This window comes from Siniperca chuatsi, linkage group LG18 (genome assembly GCF_020085105.1).
Source record: "Siniperca chuatsi isolate FFG_IHB_CAS linkage group LG18, ASM2008510v1, whole genome shotgun sequence".
NCBI classification, from domain to species: Eukaryota; Metazoa; Chordata; class Actinopteri; order Centrarchiformes; family Sinipercidae; genus Siniperca; species Siniperca chuatsi.
Genome location: NC_058059.1, coordinates 7,998,229 through 8,021,611, shown reverse-complemented (window position 1 = coordinate 8,021,611; position 23,383 = coordinate 7,998,229). Strand labels below are relative to the sequence as shown.

The following is a 23,383-nucleotide window of genomic DNA, read 5'->3' as shown; positions in this document are numbered from 1 at the left end:
GATTAATCTATAACAAATCTATTTCAAATTCATGTAATGCTCGTTTTTCCTTTTATTTGTCTGATATTGATATTAGTTTGCTGAAATATCATGTCAATGCTAATCACTTTTGATTTGTTGTAAAACAATTTGATAATAAAGTTTGGTTTGAAAATGCCGATGTGATGTCATCAGACCGCGACAAACCAAACGTTGATGAAATCACTTGTAACGTTTATGTCCTTAAATACTTAATCACTTGTCATGTTGGTTTTACATACATGTTTTGCTATTTTACGTTCACCAGATTCTTCAAGGACGATGCTGACTGTCAGCCGGTTGTTCCGGTGTTATCACAGTGGTGGACTCCGTGCTGTGTTTTACTGTCGTCCTCAAGGACCAGCGACGACCACAGCCGGGACGGGGCATCTCACCTCACAGGACCAGCGCAGTTTTCATATTTTGTTACCTGCTGACAGATGTGAAGCTCGTCTTAGAGGATTCTCAACTTCACCCAGTATCAGAAGTGACGATATTGGAAAGATCCAGTCAAAACATTATCAACTCATTTACACATGCAAGGTACCAGTACCAGTGTTGGGACATTACTTCTGCTGTTGATTTATTTAATCAGATGTTAAAAGTTTTTCATCTTGAAATCCCCAAACATTTTCTTGGTCTAATTTTTTTTTGTGTGTTGTGACCTGTGTCTGAGTTTTTAAAATTAATTTATGTGACATGCAGGCTGTATCATGTTTGCAGGTTTGCTCTACCAGGTCCACGCAGAAGATCTCCAAGCAGGCTTATCACAAAGGTGTTGTGATAGTGACATGTCCAGGATGTAAGAACCACCATATCATCGCTGATAACCTCAACTGGTTCTCTGACCTGGAAGGAAAGAGGTTGGTGGTGCTTTGGTCTTCTGAGCATAACCCAGCAGTGGTGGAATGTAACTAAGTACATTTACCCAAGTGCTGTACTTAAGTACAATTTTGAGGTATTTGTACTATCTTGAATATTTTATGCTATTTTATACTTCTACTCCACTACATTTTAGCGGCAAATATTGTACTTTTTACTCTACCACATTTATGTGACAGCTTTAGTTACTAGTTACTTTGCACATTTAGATTATTAATACTAAATATATGTCAACTCAAAATGTATGCTATATTATAGGTTAAGTATATAAAGTAATAAAAATTATCCCCAGCTCTACCAGCTGCAACATTAAAGTGATGTACACATTAATGCATTAATAATTATAATCCAGTGATATACAGGGTTCCCACGGGTCCTTGAAATCCTTGAAAGTTTGTGAATTTGAGGGGGGGGAGACAAGGGCTTTAAAGTATTTGAAAAAAGACATGGGTCATTGCAAGTGCTTGAATTTATATATTTTGTGCAAGAATAGAAATTTAAGTTCTTTTGATATTTTTTTTACTTATAGTAACATCACTGTAACACAGCACAACTGAGCAGTGTTCACACATTCAAGCCTCTCTCTCTTTTTAATTGTTGTCTGTGAGCTTCTATAAAGCCTGCTAGTTCTCATAAAAAAAATGATCAGTGTTGTAACAGTAATTAACCTTGATCCGTGTCTCAACTATGCTGTGTTAGGTCCTTGAATTTGAGGGAATCTGGCCTGGAAAGTCCTTGAATTTGATGTTTAGGAAGGTGTGGGAACCATGAATATAATAGACATTATTTAGAAATGGGCCATTCTACATAATGAGTACTTTTACTTTTTGTACTTAAGGTATATTTTGATGCTAATACTTTTACTTAAGTAAGATTTTGAATGCAATACTTTTACTTGTAACAGTATTTTTACACTTTAGTATTGCTACTTTTACTCAAGTAAAATATCTGAATACTTCTTCCACCTCTGTAAACCAGAATGTCACGGATTCATAACAACATCCAAACCATAACCATTAAAAGTGGTGTAGTTGCATTTCTGAATGACTTGTGCTGTGTTGCTTTACACTTTAGAAACATCGAGGAAATCCTTGCTGCCAAAGGAGAGACTGTGAAGAGGATTGAAGGAAGTGCTGCTTTTGAGATAGTGGTGGATGAATCCAAGTCACAATGTGAGGAAGACACAGAGAAATCAGACAATGACCCAGAAAAACAATAATGCTGTGTTTATACTGTATATGTATATTGTATATTTAATTCCATAATAAACAAAAATCTTTTTTTATTACTGATGTATTTTTCGTCATGTATCCTGAGCAAGTAATAGGGAAATGAGTGAGACTAGCTTTTAATAGCAGGGGCTAGAATTATAATCCCAGCTAACTGGTTGCAAATGAAACAGTAAAAGGCATGGATTCAATTAAAACTATCAATACTAAAATTTTAACTAACCCCAACCAAAGGTATTTAGAAACATTAGATAGTATATGTAAATTACGATAATGTATACAGGTAGTAATTTAACATATTTTAGCTAAATATTTAATGCAGTTCCGCTGCAAATATGTATAGGTAGTGATTAATCTTATTTTATGTAAATACAGAATTCAATTCCGCTCCGAACTGTCCTGTGAGCGTTAGTTCTCGCGAGAACAGCACGTTGTTGTTGCTACAGATAGCATAGCTAGCACTCAGCCAAGCTATCTAGATTTCTGCAGTTTTTCTTAACTGTTGGACTGCGATGGATGCTCTAGGAGCCCTAGACGAGGCAGAGAGGCCACGGAATAGCCCTTTCCTAATAGGGGTCAGCGGAGGAACCGCCAGTGGCAAGGTCAGTCCCTTTTTCAGCAAAAGGAACTCCCGACGACGGAAATTAGCATCCCGAGTACCTTAGCTTAGTTTGCTAGCAGCGCCGACATTAGCATCAGGCAAACTGTCAAACCAGCTGGCACGCCCCCTTGCTCAGTTTATATTTTCCTTATATTTTTTCATTAACATGCTAGAAAAGCCATTACATGCTAGAATAGCCATTACATGCTCTGTTCATTTTTATTACTAGCCGCTGTAATAAATTTGTCAATTCCCTCGCAATGCCTGACCGAGAGTCAGCTGATAAACTACATTGAGAAGGTCAATGATACACTTCATTTCATACTTACGGACTTACGGACTTTGCTCCCTCTATTCCTCAGGACACTGCGACAAACTTGCTATTTTAACCTAATAAAGCATTATGACAGGTCATAAATAACAGTAGTTGACTGAAAGAAGTTTTCTGCTACAGTCAACAGTTTGCGCCAAAATCATGGAGCTCCTGGGCCAGAACAAGGTGGACCACCGTCAGAGGAAGGTGGCTATTATAAGCCAGGACAGCTTCTACAGAGTCCTTACTCCGGAGCAAAAGGGGAAAGCGCTGAAGGGCCAGTACAACTTTGATCACCCAGGTAGGCCCAGGCTAACAGAGTGGCCTTTTTCCTGTCCAGTTTCAGTTTTATACACTCTATGGTTTCTTCACAACAGCACACGCCTCACTGCCTCTATTCAAAAGTCAGTACCTGATAGGGGTGCACTGCTATATTTTTAAACTTATAACAATACCAGTATTTTCCCACCTGTAATGTTCAACCATCACCAATCCTAATGTGGATTTATTTGTGTTTTGCATGCTGTTATAATGTAACTGTGTCTACTTTTTTAAAGGTTATTCTGTTGTGGATTAAACATTTTTATTACACACCTGGAATAAGAGATCACAAAATCAGCTGCAAAAATTATATTGGACTGGACTAACTTGCTTTGATAAACTGATACTGGCCAATAGAGATGTTATACTCCAGACCCTGAAATGGTGCCCAGTTTTCCCCTCCCATCAGTGTTAAACTGCAACAAGAGTTTTATGTACAGTCTGTGGTATATAATCAAACTGTCACATATTTTTAGCAAGGAACCTGCAATTTTGGTTGTCAAATCGCAGTGACAAAGATATTTCACGACAGGGAATTCTGCAGTTAAAAAATGTGTTCTTAACAGACTCTGCACTAACATCTATTTAGCTGTTATGTGCTACTCTACTTCTAAATTATGTACTGTATATGTATTTATTTATGAATTAATTTATTTTTTCCTCATATGCACCAGCATGTGAGATAAGCCTGCATCGGCTGATTATATTGGCTTTCTTATATGGTATATTGTTTACATGCTGCATTATTTGCCTTGATTTTAAAATTCTACTGTGTCTGTTTAATGTCTTGCAGAGGCTTTTGACAATGAGTTAATGTACAAAACCTTGAAGGACATTGTGGAGGGAAGGGTGGTTGAAGTGCCAACATATGACTTTGTCACCCATTCCAGGTATGAAGCAAGCATTTCTCAGATTCAGCCCTAATGAGAAATCTTTTATCAGTTTTTTCACAGAACTAATAGTTGTCATCTCATGCCTCTACATAAAAACTGTGTGCATATTTCCAGGTTGGAAGACAGGATCACAGTTTACCCAGCAGATGTGGTCCTCTTTGAGGGGATCCTGGTCTTCTACCCCCAGAAAGTGCGTGATATGTTTCACATGAAACTCTTTGTGGACACAGATTCAGATGTCAGGCTGTCTCGCAGAGGTATTGATGTCTCCCTCACACAATATTCCAGATGTTGCCACAGTATGTCAGTAGTTTGACCTAATTTTCCCTGTAGTTCTGCGAGACATGAGCAGAGGGAGAGACCTGGAGCAGATTCTCACTCAGTATACAACATTTGTCAAGCCTGCTTTTGAAGAGTTTTGTTTGCCTGTAAGTATAATAGTTATCACTGATTGTGTGCGTATTTTCCACTGTGTTATTCTGTCAACAAACCTTGTTTGAGCAGCCACTATCAAGCATTACCTCATTTTATTTCTAAATATCTCGCTCTCAGACAAAGAAGTATGCAGATGTCATCATTCCAAGGGGAGTTGACAATATGGGTAAGTGTGTTTTTTTCAAATAAGGATGCTTTTCCGCAAATTCCTCCAGCATGAATGTTTAACAAATCATCTGTCTGTCACCAGTGGCCATCAACCTCATCGTACAGCACATCCAAGACATACTGAACGGTGACATCTGCAAATGGCACCGCGGGTCCATTAACGGCCATGGGCGGGGCTTCAAAAGGGCCAATCCTGAGCAGGGTGATCTGCAGAACGGAGCCGCTAATCCTGCAGGAAAGAGGGTCCTGCTGGAGCCCAGTTGTCGGCCTCACTGAGACTGTGTGGATGCATGGGGTGGACGGATGTGTCCAGACTGTGAATATGAGCTTTGAATTGGGATTGCTGCTACTGATTTGTGCTGGATGGGTCAGCAACTGTGATGCCAGTCTCACCCTGTGCAGCCTAAAAAAAAAAAAAAAAAAAAAAAAAAAAAAAAAAATTCTCCACAATCCCACGGCACTTGACACCTCTTCATAATTTTACAGTAATTATTGGTGCATGACCAATATGCTAATAGATTATGCTTTTCACATGTAACAGTCTTCCATGATACAGTTAGATTTTTCATTGTTTACTGTGGTAAGATGACCTGTCACTGATATGGATACAGTTAGGAACAGGGTAGGAAGTGTTATTTAAATGGTTTAATTTCAGTCATGCTTTTGCACTGAGTTTGATCTTATACCTGCTTCTTTGTTGCTTTAATTGAGATTATATTTAAATTATATTAATACTTATCAGTTGTAGATGTCTTGTTGCTTTCCCTGTTTGTTTTAACTTATTTAAAGATCCCCTCCACTAAAAAAAAAAAAAGTTTTTCTTGTTCCTACAGTTGAATGTTTGTTTCACTGTGCAGAATTATGTATGTGCAGAGTTTAGAAGGATGTTTTCACATTTATCTGCTGAAAGTGGAAAGTTTCTATGTGCTCATTGAAAATCTCATTTTCAGCAAGTGGGCCTACAAGCATGATTTGTGACATCACAAATAGTTCGGAAGCCAATCCTGGTCCAAAAATGTTATGTGGAAACTTGAAGCCTCCAGCGCACACACCCTGAGAATGGACTTTACAATGAAGTAGGAAACACCTGTTGTCCAGCAGTTCAACTTATATTTATAGATTCTGGACTTTTAATGAAGGGGAAGGAGTAGATGTAATTTCAAAGATTTTAACTTAAAGATAAGTGAACTTTTTTTCTGAAAAGTAGAGCAATTTTTATACCATGTTATAACATGTCTGAAGGGGATCTTTAAATCAAGTTATGCCAGATAGCTGTGTGGTTTAGTAGTGTCACACTTAGATTGGTAATGAGTGCTTCCTTCTGATTATTTAAAGTTGAATATATGCCTTAATTTTCCACTGACCATTCTGTACAACGATAAATGGAAATTCTATTGTGAAGTTTTAAAGTGTTAGTCTTATTTGAATTTTGACAATGAAAATGAGGCTTCTGGCCAACACAGTGTGTATAGAAACAGAGCTGTTTGTTTTATTGGAGTTTGATAGCACAGTGTGATGTGTTGGTTTTGACCATTATCCCAAAAAGGAATCAAAATGATTTACCACAGCACATTTTTGAAATGACAAACACACAAGTCACGGAGGACTTCAGTCACACACAAACACTCTTTCACGCAACGACATGACTGGGACATGATTGTGATTGCCTGATGGTTCTCTACACCTGAACACGGCACACAATGATTCAGTATGACACATAGATCACAGCATCTTTAGTAATTTATCTTTTTGTGTTTTTGCTTTGCTTTTTTTAGTGCACATATGTATGGCACTTGGGAGAAGCTAAGCTCTTCTCATAAGCATAAACATCCTTTTTAAGAACAAAAGGAGCACTGTATATAATACATTTCATAACCATACATGATTCTTACACAAAATGTTTCAAAACAAACTCAGTCTCTAATAGTCATCCTCTCACATCCCCCAACAGATTCTCAGGTCTGCAGCCTGCATGTTTATGTCATAGTTCAGGGCAGGCAGCTCTCGAGGTTCTGCCGTTTGAGGGCAACTCATGAGTCAAGGAGAGGGTTGTTGCAGAAGATGACCAGCAAATGGCACATACATATAGGAAGAGGAAGGAGCAACTCGGAGAGCAATGGACCATTCAGCTCAATCTCACGCACACGCAACAGCTCCACTCTAAAACAGAGAGTCCAGGAAGCAGACTTTGGTTAATTCCGTAGCGTCTCCCTGTCCGCTCTGTGTGATTCTTCACTCCTCCTTGGCATCAGGCTTCCTCCCATTTCATCATAGTCACTGAATCTCTCCCCGTCCAAACGCCAGAGCAACAGTAATCCCAATTATAATCTCCCAGAGCAGCAGAGCTCTTTGTAAACCTCGGCCACGCTTTAGTTGTCTGTAGTTTGTTTTGCATTCCCCACAATGAGTCTCCCATTAGCTCCAGCGGATAGCTTCCATTCGTCTTTCTTTCAGTCTGTAGTAAAGTGGAGTTAGTGTCACGAAGCACAGTTGGAGGTCAGTCTCGGAGGCCAACAAGCCCTAGGTCTTCTCCTCGCGGTCCGTCTTGCGCCTGGTGATGTTCCTGGGCTTGATCTTCAGCGACAGCTCCCACAGAGCCTCCTCTGCCAGGTGGTCACTGAAGTCGTTGAAGAAAGAGACGATGTCTTCATTGCGCTTCAGCTCGTAATGCCTGAGATGAGAAGTGGTCGAGGTTTTGATTAATGCAGTGATTCATTAGTGAGAGAACAAATAGCCCGTGTGGAGATGATAGCAATGTTTTATGATATTAAAATTTAATGAAAAACAAAGTAGGCATACATTGTATTTCCTGCCAGTGGCAAAGAAATGATGACATTTATTACTGTGATGGATGTTTACAAGGTTCTAATAATATATCAAGGTTACGTGCAGTTTTTCATCCTATAACTTCATCCCAGTGTACTTACACTTGCTGGAAGCGCCGCATGCTGTCCAGGATGTTGAACTGCTGCCAGCGTTTGGAGAAGTTGACCTTCCCGTCAATGAGGTCAGGGTTCCCCAGGTGGACGAAAGTCAAGTCCTGGAGAATGAGACCCCTGGACGAGAGGAGGAGTCATGTCAAGTTCTGACTCAGCTAAAAAAAAAAGTTATGAGTTCAAACGTGCGCGTAAACATTCATTCACTTACAGGTACGGGATGCATGGTGGCTCCACTTCAGCCAGAGCAGCTCTGTATGCTCTGAAGGAGGAGGAGCTGTCAATCAACGTGCAATACTCCTCCAATCCCTGAGAGAAGAACAAGGAGGAAGTGTTATATGAGAGCAAAGTGACAAACATCATAAGACAGAGATCTTGACAACTACACCATCTTTGGACATGACACCTCTCTTTTTTTAACATGCTGATACGTAACTCCTCTCATCGTAACCTCACAATCCTCTCACCTCCGACGTCTGTTTCTGCCACTCCAATCTCCTGATGGGGGCAGAGTCTAGGGCGGACAATATCGCCAGGTAGGAGTTGAAATTATTCAACTTTCTTAAGTGCTGTAAGAAGAAATTTGTATAAATATTATAGTGTTGAACAACAAGGAAATTACATGACAAATAGGATATTTAAGTCTATGGTGATTAACCTTCATTATTTTGATGAACTTGAGAAGCAGCTTCTCTCTGTCTTGGGCTTTCTCCTGCTGGATTATCAAAGAGCGGACCCTGTGTGGTGTCAACATTTATGAGAGCAAGATGGTATAAGAGGAAAGCCGGGAATACCAATGACAGACAGCTGTGACACATGTGAGGGCATGAAGTTTGTAGTTTTTGGTCTTACCAATAGCTCATGTTGTTAAAGTGCTCTGTGAACTGAGTCAGGTTTGGACTCTTCTCCTCATTCTGCTCCTTGGCCCAAAGCAGCACCTCGGGAATCTGAAGGAAAATGGGAAGAGTAAAAGCTGGGGTTGACTCTGTGGAGCTCAGTGTCAAAACACAATCAATGTCAACAAATGCTGAGAGGATTAACACAAAAGACGCCACTGTACCTCAATTTTATAGAAGAGCTCAGCATCAAGAAGAGTGAGCTGATCGGCAATCTCGTGACTGCGAAAGTCATGGAGAGTTCCAGGCCTGTTAGGACACACAAACTATTAGGTGATGTTTTCAGCTTTAACTTTTACATTGCAAATGGGTTGTAGCCACAGGACTGAAAAGAATACAAATGAGTCTTTCCAGTCTATCATGGTAATTCCTTGTGGTGCAGCTAACTTGCTTTACATATAGTCTGGTCATGTTGTAAAAGGAAAATGAACCTCAGAGTTTGAAGCTCATTTTGTTATGGAATACAAACTAAGTTAAACTGTTTTTAAACTAAATTAGTTATCCATAAATATTAAGAGATGGAAATTATTTGAGAATTCTTTCTTTTGAAAAATTTGGTTAAGAGTGTGCAAAATGTGCTGCTTTGTAATGAAAAATGGCGATTCAACCCTTTAAAAAGGCACAAAACCGGAAACAACCTCAGACAGACACCGCCCTGATGAAGGCAAGAAAGCTAAAAATGTTCGCAAGCATGTGTACTAGAGAAGAGTTATGCAGTGTGTCTCAATATTGGAAACATCATCAAACATTTGAGGGGAGCCATTATATGAGTCTCATCTGGGATCACAATCAATTTAAGTAATCTTGTGGTTTCTGATTGTCATAAACAATACACTGCCTGGTATCCTTAAGGCTACTGAGCCATAAGAATGGCTTAAGAGTAGCGTTACACTGCATTTACTGTCAACACATCCCATACCAGTCTCAGATAAAGTTGACCCCTGACCCCCACAGTACCTTGCAGAGACCCCTCGGGCAGCGAGCGGCTTGAGGGAGTTTGTGTAGCGCAGCAGCTTCTTCTGCTCCACCTTATCCAGAATGTTCTTGCGGAGCACACGGGCGAGGCTGAGCTCGCCATTGCACACGAGCGTGAACACCAGGTCCATCAGCTGTTTCAAGATGTCCTCTGTCAGCTCCACCAAGCTGGAGGACAGAGGAAGAGAATAAGGAAATGATTAAAATTTGTGAGCCGAAAGAAGAAAGTAATTCAATTGGTTGTTGATGATCGGATGTGCATGTTTATGACCATAAGAGCTCTCCGGATGCTCTTGCTGAATAAGGGACATATTTTCTGATTATAGCTGTCAGCAGAACAATAAATTAAGCTCTTAGGATGACTGAGTTCGAATAAACATTATATGAGGCTGCAATTCATCGTTAGTAGCGTAATATGACTGAGGAATTACTTTTATTGTTATATCCCAGCATCAAATCAATCATTCATGAGTTTACATGATGTAGTTTGCCTACAGGTGTCAATAACCAGCTTCTCTTAGTACGCTGGTTCCCAACATTTTTGTCCCAACATGAACATTTAAAGCGAAGCAACCCCTTTTTTAGAAGTCTAACTTTAAGAGTGTCGTTTGAATTATTTTTATAGACCTGAAGAAGTAGTACTATCAACTGTTTCACAATTAAAGCAAAATTAGACTATGTTTATTTTTCTGACCATGTGTGCAACAGGGGGATCCTGAACCCCAGGTTGAGAACCATGGTCTTGGTAGATACTAGTAGATAGTGTGGTCATAGAGTACATTTCTTTACAAACCTTGCTTACATGCAAAACCAGAATAATGCCATACACAGTCCTATTTAAAGTACCAGCAATATCCATGCATCGAAACGTACACATGCTTTTATTCATTAATTCACTAAGAGACAAATTTTCCATAGTCCACATCTATTTGGAAACATGTTTCCCTATGGAGGTGCAGCACACACTATGAAAAGGTCTTCCCCAGATTCAGGACAAAAATAACGAGTCCTACTCACCACAGCTCATCCACCACACGAACCAGCACAAAGAATGTGTTCTTGCTGACTCGCTTCTTGAAGGTGTCCGGACTGTGGCAGAACCTGGTGTATGTGCTTTGTGGTCAAGGACAATGTAAATAATATATGTGGATTAAAAAGTACAATAACGTTTAGCTAACAGTTTACAAACTCTTGCATGTTTGTGATGCTTCATCAAGTGATGAGACAAGATGTGTGAAGTTTGGCTCTTTTAAAATACATACAGACATTTTGTGGTTCTACAAATCAATTCAATAATTATTTACCTTTTATCCCAACAAATGTACTTATTTTCAATATTATTTTAGGGTATAAAATATACTCCAATTTAGGGAACAAAACACACAAAAACTGTGGTTTCTTGTAAACAATCTAGTTCTACATACATCATTACATAGCAATCATTGCATAACAAGACTAAGAGTCTACAGCCAGGCTAGCTGCTCTGTGAGGCTGTACTTACAGCGCTGCTTTGAGCGTAATGCTAACATGCTCACTTCTGTCATTGTGAGCATGTTAGCATGCTGATGTTTAGCAGGTATAATGTTAACCATGTTCATCATCTTAGTTTAGCGTATCACCATCCTAACATTTGCTAGAACAATTATTTTCTGAAATTTTGAGATGTATAGTCAGAGGTCACCAAAGTGATTAAAATTCATCCTGGAGGGGATGCAAATGTCTGAACCAAATTTCATGGCAATCCATTCAACAGTTGTTGAGACATTTCACTTAAATGTCAACTTCATGGTGGCGCTGGAGGATAGGTCAGGGGATCAAGTAATTAGTATACACTGTCTGGGCACCATGGATATCTGTACCAAATTTTGTGCCAATTCATCTTGTAGATATTGAGATATTTCACAGGTTAAGTAAAAACTTTGACCTGCTGGTGGCGCTAGAAGAAACTTCAGGGGATTACCAAAGTCATTCATACTCTGAGCACCATGAATGTCTGTACCAAGTTTCATGGCAATCCATCTAGTTGTTGAGACCGACCAAGCCACTTCTAGAGCTATGCTGCTAGCATGGCTAACAACAGTGACAAAACATTACACCTGGAAGTTGGCTAATGGAGAGCCAGCTTTTTAGATCATATCAGGGAAAATCTTGGAGGGAAAAGTTCACTTGCTCTCTTGAGGTGCCATTTAAGCAAGGCACACAATCACAAAAAGTCCCAATATTTTCAGTAGTAATTCAGACTTCAGTATCCATCAGGAGAGGATTACGGTTGTTCTTGAGGTCTCCATCTATGAATGCTTGTAATTGAAAGAGCTGAATGAGAGCAAACAAGAAAAAAAAAGTCTGTCCTTGATAAATAAGGATTTTTTAAAAAATCACTTGGCAAGAAAAACAGTCTTCTGCCAACAAAACAGCTCAGAGTGACACGTTGAGTGATCTGAAAAGGATATCTGTAGTGTAGTTTCTTAATGAGGTCCTCTGGGGTTATAAAAGTCCTATATGTAGTCAGAAAGGCTTCACAGTACAAAACAAGATCTGTCAAGAAAAAACAGAGGAAAAAAGCAGTATATTTCAGTTGAAGTGCAGCCAGAGTTCCCAATTAACTAACTAAAGCTGAAAACGCATCGTCAAACGTGAAGGCTACATACCCAGACTGACACATCACAAATTACTGAACCAGAGAGAGACTGAGGCTATTTAAAATGCTACTCAGATGAGGAGAGTATTAACACATCAGTCAAACTAAAGAATCACACTTTACTAGAATAAAAATAAATCGATTTAATTTAATATAAAAATGATTGCAGGTCTGACAAGCTAGTAAAACAAAGCTGTACCAGTGACCCCGAAGCCCAGTAACACACTGTACTATACATAACAAATGTATGAGGTGAGTAAGAGTCTTAATGTGTTCTGTACTGTACCTTTGCGGTCTGTTTCTGTAGCGTGGACTAATAGAATATCTCCTGATCCAGCACGAACGTCTGGCCCATCATCATTCTGGGATAATTAAGGAGAGCAAGCGATGCGCAAAGAATAAGAGAAAATGAACAATAGAGAGAAAGATGGAGAGAGAGTGGATGAGATTGAAAGCAGGAGAGGAAAAGAGTGGTTAGAGTTGATGTGGAGTGATGCAGGCTAGCCCAAAATGTAGCTTGCACCTTTTCTTCTTCTGCCTGTTTTTTTTTTTTTGCTTCCACCCCTCTGAAAGGCCCCCACCTCTCCCTGTCCTGCACCAGCCCCTCTGATGACGAAGAAAAAGTCAGACATGTATATGATAAAAGCACCACCACTGCAATATGTCTTCTGTAACAGCTGTATATGTCATCTCAGGCTATGAATCTTTCCTCCTTCCATTTCTGATCTCCCCCTATTTCCTTCTGTAAATCATTTCTGTCACATTGCCCCTAACCTTGCAGAGTGGCGAGCAGCATTTTCACACATCTGTCTATCACACTGCACCACACAGGACAAAGGAGGAGGCGGCGTAGGAAGAGGGCGGTTTGTCAATTTCAGCTCTGCAATTTCAGAGACTTAACTCCAGAGGGCAGCAATGGCTATCAGTGGTGCATCTCAGGATTTGATTTCACATCTGAGTGACTCAGAGTGACCTTTAGCCTGCGCTGGACTAACAGGATAAAATGTGTTTTGTATGCTGGTGCTGCACAGTTCTATCACAGCAGATTCCTAAAAACAGCATCAGCAATGGTGGTTGTCTTACTTCTTGTTTTAGTGTTATCCTGTTCATTATCTCCTTGTGGTCTATGAGGGAGAGCTCGTCCACGTCTTCCTCATCACTGCCAGCCGACTCTGTTGACTTCTGCCTCCTAAAACAAAAAACACACACATGACTTTCATACGCACAGAAACACACAACTTTCTGAGACACCAATGACTTTATCTGTGTCCCTAAGCTGTACTGCTTACTCAAGCAAAAATGGAACACATTCGTTGGTTTCAGCTTCTCAAATGTGAGGATTTAATGTTTTTCTTTCACAAATTTCCAACATTTTAGAGAAAAAAACAATTAATCAATTATTTCAATTATAGGATGTTGACATTATGACCCTTACCTTTCCTTGTCCAAAGCCTCTTTGCTGTTGGTGGATGCCATCTGAGGGGTGGGGTCTTGAAGTACATCGTCAGCTGTGATTGTTTCCTAATCAGTTGATGGAAAAGCAATAATCAACGCCTGTGCTGTGGGTTACATGGAACATCACTGATGAATGGTTTTATGCAGTGACAGAAGGCTGGCTATTGATGAGATCGTATGAACCACCAATGCATGCACCACTTTTGGTGGAGGGGAGGATGGATGCTTTGTACAAATGCCTACATCACTAAGTTTACAAAAGGATGTTATCCCTATTAATGTTTAGTTGGATTAGGTTTAAAGCTTTTCTTCAGTATGAACAGGAAAAACCCAACAGATGAGACCCAAAACAGAAAGACACCAGGATGGTAGAACTCATACACACTGAAACTGCACCAAATGTAAAACTACAAATACAGTCGCACATCCATACATTATCTCTTTTTCTGTCACTCTCACTTACATTTACACACACGCACACAACCCAAACATGCCTGAAATACACCTCGAACGCACACGCTGGCCCAAGGGAATACAAACACAACCACACACACACACACACACACACACAAACGTACGCTGTCACACATGCACAGGTGCACATAAGCTGTTATGGGGAATGTTATTGGAAAATTGAAAAACGGTGAACCACTAAGAATCCCTTTTGGAGCAGCCACATGTCATGTGTTAGATCTGAACAAGGTTAAATGCTCGTTACAGTTGAAGCGCAGCCAGAGAGACAGCAATCACCGGCCAGGCAGTCAGAACAACATACAAATGGACATCTTTTCCACAGACACCAACCACAAAACATAAGTCCCTTGCAGGCAAACCCGTGAACCTGAAGTCATGCTCAGTCAGGTTTGGCTACATTCAACATTCCATTTCAGCGCCATCAGTTCAACAGATGAATCAATAAGAGCTGCTCACTACAACAGATGACTGGTGCGGGCTATATCTGCCAGTCAAACAGGCCTTCTTTCTTCAAATCCCTCAACGCATTTCAAATTGATTCATCTCCTGAAGTGATGGGACGTGTAAATGGAATTGACCTTTCACTCGTGGCGGTCAGCTACTTACTCTGAGGGAGAGAGGCAGCTCCCCATTGGCCTGGCTGGACGAGTACAAGTTGACGTACTCCCCCTCCCCGCCCTCGTCATTTGCGCACTCGCTCTACGGGAAAAGATGAGGGACACAAACCAAGGCGTAAAGGAGCGGAGAGGGGCACAGAGCGTTTGCTAACAGACGTCAAGTGTGAATATGTGGCTAAGGAGGAGAGATAGCGGCTAGCCGAGGTTTGGTATTGTACAGTGAGCGGTGTGTTTTCCAGCTCAGTATCATCATGACCACCAGATGGCACTGGAGTGCATCATTTGTAAAGGTAATAGTATTTACTGGCAAAAAAGAACATGCAGTGCAACATGCTCTACTGGGATTCTTGTAAGACCAATAATCAGACAGCAGACAGTTTGTGGGCAGTGATAATGACAACAAGATGCCACTAAGTCAATGAGTCACTATATTATCATCTGAGCAACAATACTGTACACCAAACTGTTGTAATCTCACACCAATCTGCCAAGGGAAGGGGTCCAGGATCACATTTTATTATCGGTCTTAGAGAGCTGGTTCATATAAGTATCCTGCTTGTGCTTCTGACATCTATCCTTTGTAAGCTCACCGCTGAGGTGTGGAGAGAGTCAGTGAGAGAAGACTCAGAAGGAAGACAGACAGCCACAGAGCCCATTGAGCCAGCCAGGGAACCGTTGGGCCCACCCCCGCTACCATCCAGAATGGTGGCATTGGTCAAGGCAACCTGGTCCAAGCTCTGTGATTGGTGGAAAGAATGAAAGCAGGAAAGAAAAAATAAATAAAATAAAAGACAGGACTAAAGGATCAGAGAGGTAAAGCCAGAGCAGATAGAAAAAGAAGCTGAACAATAGGAAGCAGAAGGGGGGAAAAAAGTGTTCACCTCATTCTCCAACACCTCCATTAAGCTTGGACTATGAGAGTGATGTGCCTGAACATGAAATGCACTGCACACACACACCCAAAAAAATTCAAAACAGGAATCAGTGGCAACAGAAACCTCTCCAGTGAGATACCATGGAAGGTGGCAAGACAGAAATGTTTAACAGGGAAATACCTATATAAGCTAGCATTAACTCTGAGTATGTATATGTGTTAAGACAAGTGAGGTCTTAACAATGTGTGTGTGGCCAGCTGAGGAGATGCCTGTCTGCAGGGAGGTAGTGGTAACCTGTTTTAACACGTTAGCTCATATCAGCCCTGTTTCAGCATACCAGCATAGAGCGGTGCATACACAGATCACTGATACACACTGCACACACTCAGCTGACATACAAATGCATGCATGTGTTCATGCACAGACACGCAGGATCAGCTAGAAATGAAGGCCTCTCATTCTCCCCTTTTTTTGTAGCAGCAGTCTTAAAAATACTGATGAAGTTGGGAAATCTTGTGTGTACTCAGAAGCAACACACTCAGTGGGAGAGATACGTCCACATTAAAATTAACTACTAAGTATTTCTTTCTCTTTCCACTCAACATATGCGAAGCAGCTTTCCTGGCTTGCCTTACCTCCACCATGACATCCCCAATGAGTTGAGGAATGCAAACATTCCACAGAAACAGAAAAATGGGAGGTGTGGAAGTGTGTGTGCATTTGGGTGGGGAGGAGGTTACAGCATGGCAGTGAAGGGTAGACTAGACCAGATAGGAGAAAATTATAAAAAGGATAGAGACTGACGCTGGAGGTTAAAAAAAGATGAGGAGGAGAGCGGAAAGGAAGGAAGAGGAGCAGAAACAGGAGGAATGTGTTTTCCATCAGGTCCATCTGGTGCTGCATAAACCGGAGATATCCTGAGGGAGATCCACACTGTGTCTTAGGGTGCCTCGCACACCACAGGGTCATCATGGGTCATCATGGGTCATCATGGGTCATCATGGGTCATCATGGGTCAACCCCCCCCCCCCCCCCACAATACTGACAAACCACTGTACCACATAACCAGGTCCGCTATGGGGTCAGTATAGCATTGATTAACCGCAAGCTAATTCATTAACAAGAACCTGTTGATGGTTGAAACATTCCAGTTACACCAACAAAGGGCTACTTTGTTATTTATAATCCCCAAACCAAAGGCCTGACAGTCTCTTGTGATATTTGCATGAACTGCTCCAGACACACAACTCACTCACTGCAACTCTAAGGCAAACTGAAAAGAGGGAAAGGGGCAAATAATTACCTGTCATGTGGAGGAATGCTTCAGTGCAACACACAAACTTGGCTGCATAGAACCACAACAAATAACTGCACACACTCATGACCACACAAAGCACACATTAATAACACCATATCTAATGCCTCAGCTAAAAAACACACAACAAAACAACAAATTCACACTGTCAAAACAAATGCACACATGGATGGGTGGATGAACAAAAGGACCACACAGCAACCAAACCACGACACTTGAGGGAGGGCCCCATCAGAAACCTCAAAGAGGCAGGGGTAGGCAAACAGACTGGATCACATATGGAGCACACACACAGGTCAAGCCGCCCCTGGACCAGTCCAGGACCACACAGCACCCACACCGGCGTGGAGATATGGAAGTGGAGGGATGGGGATTAAGTGGGGGGGACGAACGACTCACCGTGGGTGTGGTCAAGGATGCTTGGCCAATCAGGTAGGAGTTAGAAACAGACATGCTGAGGCCCAGCCCAGAGCCTGCCTCCTCCATGGCCGCTACAGACGGCTGGAGGTGGCAGGAGAGAGAAGAGGAGGAGGAGGAAGAGGGGGAGGAAGAGTGGGAGGCCTAAGAAGGAAACAAAGAGGAAGAAAGAAAGGTAGAAAAGATAGAAAAGAAAGGGAGTGAGAGTAATGGGGGATGAGAAAGGCAAAGGGGGAAAACAGGGTGTTAAGGGAGAAAAAAGAAAAAAAGGGGACAGTTGATTAAACTAGTAAGCAAGACTGAATTAGAGCAGATTTAATCAAAGTTCAGCAGCAGAGAAGTGAAGTCAAAGTGGTGAAAGCTGAGGAGGATTCTGACTATGTTTATGTCTAAGTTAGAGTGCTTCCTAGAAAGCCCCAATTACTACAGGGTCATGTAAAATGTACAGGTTACACACATTTATGTCTACTGTGACAGTCCAATGAACTTTCTTTTAATGTCCTGAGCTTTAGAGGCTTTACAGAAACCAGGCCAACTACAACACGTTCTAAACAGGGCCAATATTATCCGCTCTGTCCCCCCCCACTCATTTCCTTATCCACACAGCAGCTGAAATGACTTTTTTTTTTTTTTTTTGCAAAGCCGTGTAAAGTCGCCAAAGCGTGTAAGCCTGGAACATGGGTTTATGGAGGAGGCAAACAGGCTTATTCCACTGGGCCACAAGCTCATCAAGTCCAAAACATGAGGCCAGATTAGGCCTTGCGGCAGGAGCAGAGATGAGTCCATTTCAACTGTATGTTCAGACAAAAGAATGATAAAAATAAAAGCTGGGCACAGGGCTCCAAATACACAGTTGTGGTGGCAGAGAGAGGACAATGGACAAAGAGAAAGAAGAAAGACTCTTTGAGGTGGCCACAAAGTCTATTTTCTTCACTGGGATATGACACTGTACATCTAGCTATACCCTGGAGAGGAGTGTCATCTGTTTACTGTCCACAAATGTACTTTCTTCATTGCTTCAAAGCTTTGGGCCAACCACAGATCAATTTATCACCTTCAAAAATGTATGGCAGGCATTAGTAAGGGAAAATAGGACACCATGTCTCATATGTGACAATCTGGCAAACCATGGGCCATCTACTGAACATGCAATGTTTTGCTGGTTTTGTAGCTCTACAGTGATGATTATTAAAAGGGAAATTATGGTATATTTCCCATAAATGTGGCCGTTGTGACTATGGGTTGTTGCCTGTCCATTAGCCAACATGGCTATTCTAGGGAGCTAATTTCTGTGTTTACTTTCAGTTGGACTCACAGAAAAGCATTTGAAATGATTACTTTAAGTTGTAGGAGGTTTGTGCAGCTTCCCTAATATACAGTAGGTTGTTTTTTGCAAGTTCTCATATCCCAGAGTCTCTACAATGGAGGTGGGCTGCACGACCCATAGAGTCACAATGGACACATTTATGGGAAATACACCAGGTACATTAAAGCCCCTAAAAAGTAATTTTTCCGTAACATTAAGTATTCAGGACTACATAAGCAACAATCAAGGTTAAAAAACATCTTTAGGTAGTACTTATTAAAAGTTTAACACTCACAAACTCAGCTAATCTGCTTCATCAGGACTGTGTGGTTTGAACAGCTGTCATCAGATTCCGATTCAATTTCTGCTGTGATTGGTGCACGGAAGTAGTGACATCACCATTTTCTAACTGAGCCCCTCCCACTTCAAACCAGTGAGCAGAGCATTGAGAGAAAAAAAAAAAAGAGATGCACAAATATCTAACGGAAAGTAACAACCAAAATTGTTCTAATTCTGGCCGAAAATAGTGTGTTTGTGTAGGACCTCATCACTCATACTGTAGTATGAAGAAGAATTTTTCAGGGTCTTTAAAGGTTTAATTTCAAACTCACATGGCCCATCACAGTGTGCCCTCCCCTGCTATGACCTATCCTATTGTGTCTCTTCCTCTCCTCACTGACTCTGTGTCAGACAGTTGTCTCAATTAACCCAGACACCGACCCAGATTAAGATAAGTGGACTGGAACTGATGTGGGGCTGATAAAGGCTGGTCTTATCTCCCACTAACAACCAAACACCTCCTTGTACGCACAGGCGCCTGCTTTGGTAACAAAAACGGCGCGGAGGGGAGATAGAGAGAGTAAGGAGGAGGAGCTGAATAGGTGAGAGAGATAACAAGATACGAAGAGGCTTGAGAGAAAACTGATGAGGATTACCGTTGGAATGTACTTTAGCCCCAGAAAATGCAATCTGAATTCTTTCCCACTCTTTCCTTCCCAGCCAGCATAAAGCATGAAGACATTTGGACCAGCACTGATCTCTACTGCAGAGGGTTGTTTATATTGTTCCCATGTGCCAGTATCCCTGTCCTCACAACACTCTTTGTCATGTGATTTTAGGTATAATCTCTGAATAGTGCAATCAATGAAGGCTCCACAGCCTCAAAGTTTTGGTCTAAATTTGAGGAAAATGAACTGAACAGTTTCAGGAATTTAAATTACAGCTTTGCTCACACAGTCCAAATTAGTTAACCCAACTATTTATTTTTACCCACTTGCAGAAGACACTTATTTACTTTAAGCCTGGTAGTTTATGAGAAATGGCACAATATCAAAGTAACTGGTTTTGGTTCTTCAAAAGTGTCACAGTCATCATATTTGTACACATGGAGAGGTTTCTTACCAGTTGCCTTTGTTTTGGGGGCAATGCTGGAGGCTGCAGCGGCTCGTGGACTGAGTCGGTGCTGCTGAAGGAGTCGTTGAAGCCGTAGACCTCCTGGAAGCGCTTGTTGCGCTGCTCGTAGATGCTCTCGCTCTGTGGCATCTGGTAGAACACAGAGGGCTGCGGCTCGGAGTAGTCTTCTACAAACTGCATGTACTGGAGGACTGAAGGAGGGAGATGGATAATATTATAAAACATTTATTTGTTGTTTTTTTTGCTGAGAGTTTTGACGTTAAACTAAACTGAGTCAAGAATGGACTTTTTCCAACAGTAAATATTGTCCTCTGAAGATTCATATATCCCATTTTGGATTAAATTACCCCTCACTTTTCATTAAAGGGGCAATCCAATAATTTAGCATTGCACATTCACAAAGTTGGGAGACTTACAAGAGACATATTTTTAAAAGAACGGTACAAATCGAAGCAACAATGGACGAGATATCTTGACTTTTTGTCCATAGTATGGGTCAAACTCCAAAAAGACTTGATCCCACTTTTTCCACAATGCAATGTAAATACCCATGTCTTTCAAGCTCCACATGCCCAGTGTGTAAAGCAGGCTTTCTGCAAAAAATTCTAAAAACTATTTTCACAGGCCCGAGTAGTATTCACCAGTAAACCATGACCAGTACACTGAACTGAAAATCTGTTGTGTCCCTTTAAACTGACTTCAAGGCAGTTGAACACTTGAAATCATACATGCATGTAGTCATACATTGTGATATGTAATTTAAATAACTGAAGAAAGGGCTGACTGTATGGAATGACATAATACAGTAGCTTGAGAGGAAGTGATGTAGCAGGTGTGTCAGGAAATGACCAAATGTTGCCCTCCGTGCCCCTGGAGCCGGACCCATTGTAGCACATCCTGGTATTCACTTCCTGCCTCTATTCACAGTGGAATATTTCCTTGACATAAGCTATGCTTCAATGAACTGATGACGAAGTGCAGCTAATGTCCCACTGTCCCTTCCTAAATCAACATCACCCCTTCCCTTATTCTTCCCTACATTAGCCTCTTTGTCCCTCCCTTTGCCTCTGTGCCCTCCACTCAGTCATCTCATTTAAAGGTCTTTCTTCTTCCTTGCCTTCATTGCTCCCACATTACGTCCCCATCCCCTCAGTTTCCTTCACTTACTGTGTCTGCTTTTCTTTTCTGGCAGTGGTGGTGGGCTGGCGGGGACATCTGCATTCTCGCTGGCTATGTATTGGGTGACAAACACACCCCCATTTGTCTGGGGCATGGGTGAGATGGGTGTGAAAAGGGGGAATGGCGGTGTAGGGTGCAGCTCCTCTTCAGACAAGTTGTCATATTGGGAGGGGTAGCGCTCATACAGCACCCTGGACCCGCCGTCCGGAAAAGGCGATGTTTGGGTGCTGCGTCTCTTCTTCTGGGGCAGGGCAGGGGGCGCGCTGATGCGGGAGGACTGTAAGGGATTGGTTTGATTGGGTTGCGGGGTCCAGTATTCTGGTGGCTGCTGTGGTGGAGGAGCACTGAAGCGGGGATGTGAGGGATGCTGACCAGGGACTGGGGAAGAAGACTCGCTGTGAGACTCAGGCAGGGGGCTCAGGCACCCTCCTACCGGTATTGGGGGCAGGTTATCCCCAGCTGACAAGTCCTGGTGGAGGAAGTCATAATCTGGGTCGTAATTCTCTGTGTTGTCTGAAAAGGTAGAGAAAAGGGTACAGATTACATTTTGATCATCATACGTTCAGATTGAACCCTCTACTGGAGTGTAGCTTTTAACTTTAATAGTTTTCATTTCACCTGTTGTGAAGGTGCTAATGACCCAATGGACATTAGCAAAGGTTTTTTAAGGGTTGGGTTCAGATAGTTTTTTCCATTTTGGATCTGGTTCCCTGTTGGTAAAATACCTAGATTCAATAAGTTCTGACACTAACAAATCTCCTATCGAACCTTTTATCTCTCCTCCCTCTTTTTTTCTGAATAGCAAAGAGCCATATAGAAAACATTTGGGTAACATAAGTAGCCTTCTTATTTATAACCAGCACGGACTACAGCGTTTAAAATCACACCAGCGGTAGACTATATTAGCTGGAGCTAACTAACGTTAATTCCATTACGGTTACAGTATACGGAAACTTTTAGGTATTGTCTGGTCATCAAGCCGGTGTCTGTGTGTGGTTTGTGAGTGAAAAGAAACATCACTCTGTAATGCCAATGTAAGACCGCAAATGGACTGTGTGTTTTTGTAGTTCAACAAGATCAACAGAGTGATGATTCCTCTCTAGAGAAATTATCAACTGATCGTGGCACTTCAAATGCAGGAGAGTCTCTTTAACTTTAATGCTTATCATATCAATATTTGAAACTTATCAAGTAAATAGTTATGCATTGGGATCTTTAGTATTTAGAACAAGTAGCTCACGAAAAATAAGGTGTAAAAGTAAGCAGGCTACACCTTTTATTTAAATATGTCAGATATTTTTAATCAACATTTCAAATTTTATGTAGCTTAACTCCATGTTGTGAACATTAATTAGGCTACCAATAAAAGATGTAGTGTGTCCATCTTCTCAGCCAACAAAAGCTTATTACAGCTCTAAAGTGAATCTTTGATATTAGTCATTTAGAACTTAGTTGAAAATGATGAAAGCTACACCTAATTAAATTCTAATAAAAAAAAATGGTTTGGATTAAATAAGCAGGTTCAATGCTAAATTCAGATTTGATAAAATGCTATCAAACCCCAACCCTCAGTTTGTCTTTGGTGTCTTACCAAGCGTCTCACAGCTGGTGTTACGAGAGCACTGACCACTGTCTTGCTCCATGGAGGAGAGCTGTTCATCAGACTTGCTAAGTTTCCCCATGCTGCTGCATGGTGACAGGCGTGGAGAGTCGCCCCCATAGGACTGGCTCCCCCCGGAGAAACGCCTCTGAAGGAACTCCTGCTCATAGTCCTGTTGCTGCACGACAAAGAAAGACCATTTGCTGGTTAGTTCCTGTACATTATGTTGATATGGTCTTAAACTGAAACTGAAGGTACCCCATAATGGATCATAATCTCCTCACCTGTCTGTGGACGCTGCAGGGCAGGCTGGAACCGCGGCTCATTGGGGCAACCACTGCAACCCGTGTAGGCGAAGGGGCTGACTGACGCTTCTTAGGGGGAAGAGCTGGTGGAGGGCTATTGAAAGATAAACAGAAACAGCTGA

General features: G+C 41.5%; 3 protein-coding genes across 3 annotated transcripts in view; 2 read left to right on the top strand and 1 right to left on the bottom strand.

The window, feature by feature from the left end:
- The first annotated feature begins 147 nt into the window (after positions 1–147).
- On the top strand, positions 148–2,188 carry dnlz (DNL-type zinc finger). Its single transcript, XM_044174479.1, has 3 exons — positions 148–561; positions 742–881; positions 1,975–2,188. Exons 1-3 carry the CDS (start codon positions 244–246, stop codon positions 2,117–2,119), a joined length of 603 nt encoding a protein of 200 aa, XP_044030414.1. The 5' UTR covers positions 148–243; the 3' UTR covers positions 2,120–2,188.
- A 349-nt stretch (positions 2,189–2,537) lies between these two features.
- Positions 2,538–6,269, top strand: uck1 (uridine-cytidine kinase 1). The gene is made up of 7 exons (XM_044174478.1): positions 2,538–2,731; positions 3,185–3,344; positions 4,158–4,254; positions 4,372–4,514; positions 4,591–4,685; positions 4,810–4,858; positions 4,943–6,269. Exons 1-7 carry the CDS (start codon positions 2,642–2,644, stop codon positions 5,134–5,136), a joined length of 828 nt encoding a protein of 275 aa, XP_044030413.1. The 5' UTR covers positions 2,538–2,641; the 3' UTR covers positions 5,137–6,269.
- A 58-nt stretch (positions 6,270–6,327) lies between these two features.
- Positions 6,328–23,383, bottom strand: part of rapgef1b (Rap guanine nucleotide exchange factor (GEF) 1b) — a 39,191-nt gene continuing 22,135 nt past the window's right edge. The window contains 20 exon segments of the mRNA XM_044174470.1: positions 6,328–7,531; positions 7,788–7,916; positions 8,008–8,105; positions 8,264–8,365; positions 8,455–8,533; positions 8,649–8,743; positions 8,857–8,941; positions 9,650–9,835; positions 10,685–10,777; positions 12,118–12,202; positions 12,592–12,667; positions 13,389–13,494; positions 13,741–13,826; positions 14,841–14,933; positions 15,442–15,588; positions 17,441–17,602; positions 20,166–20,368; positions 21,345–21,869; positions 22,948–23,134; positions 23,241–23,355. Coding sequence (XP_044030405.1) covers positions 7,381–7,531; positions 7,788–7,916; positions 8,008–8,105; positions 8,264–8,365; positions 8,455–8,533; positions 8,649–8,743; positions 8,857–8,941; positions 9,650–9,835; positions 10,685–10,777; positions 12,118–12,202; positions 12,592–12,667; positions 13,389–13,494; positions 13,741–13,826; positions 14,841–14,933; positions 15,442–15,588; positions 17,441–17,602; positions 20,166–20,368; positions 21,345–21,869; positions 22,948–23,134; positions 23,241–23,355 — 2,803 coding nt within the window. The 3' untranslated portion in view covers positions 6,328–7,380.

Excerpts from the sequence above, each read along its gene's own strand:
- dnlz (XM_044174479.1), top strand. The coding sequence starts at position 244 with ATGTTGGTTTTACATACATGTTTTGCTATTTTACGTTCACCAGATTCT. Across the intron at positions 562-741 it reads AACTCATTTACACATGCAAG|GTTTGCTCTACCAGGTCCAC; the intron begins GTACCAGTACCA and ends TCATGTTTGCAG. Across the intron at positions 882-1,974 it reads TCTGACCTGGAAGGAAAGAG|AAACATCGAGGAAATCCTTG; the intron begins GTTGGTGGTGCT and ends TTTACACTTTAG.
- uck1 (XM_044174478.1), top strand. The coding sequence starts at position 2,642 with ATGGATGCTCTAGGAGCCCTAGACGAGGCAGAGAGGCCACGGAATAGC. Across the intron at positions 4,686-4,809 it reads TTGAAGAGTTTTGTTTGCCT|ACAAAGAAGTATGCAGATGT; the intron begins GTAAGTATAATA and ends TCTCGCTCTCAG. Across the intron at positions 4,859-4,942 it reads AAGGGGAGTTGACAATATGG|TGGCCATCAACCTCATCGTA; the intron begins GTAAGTGTGTTT and ends GTCTGTCACCAG.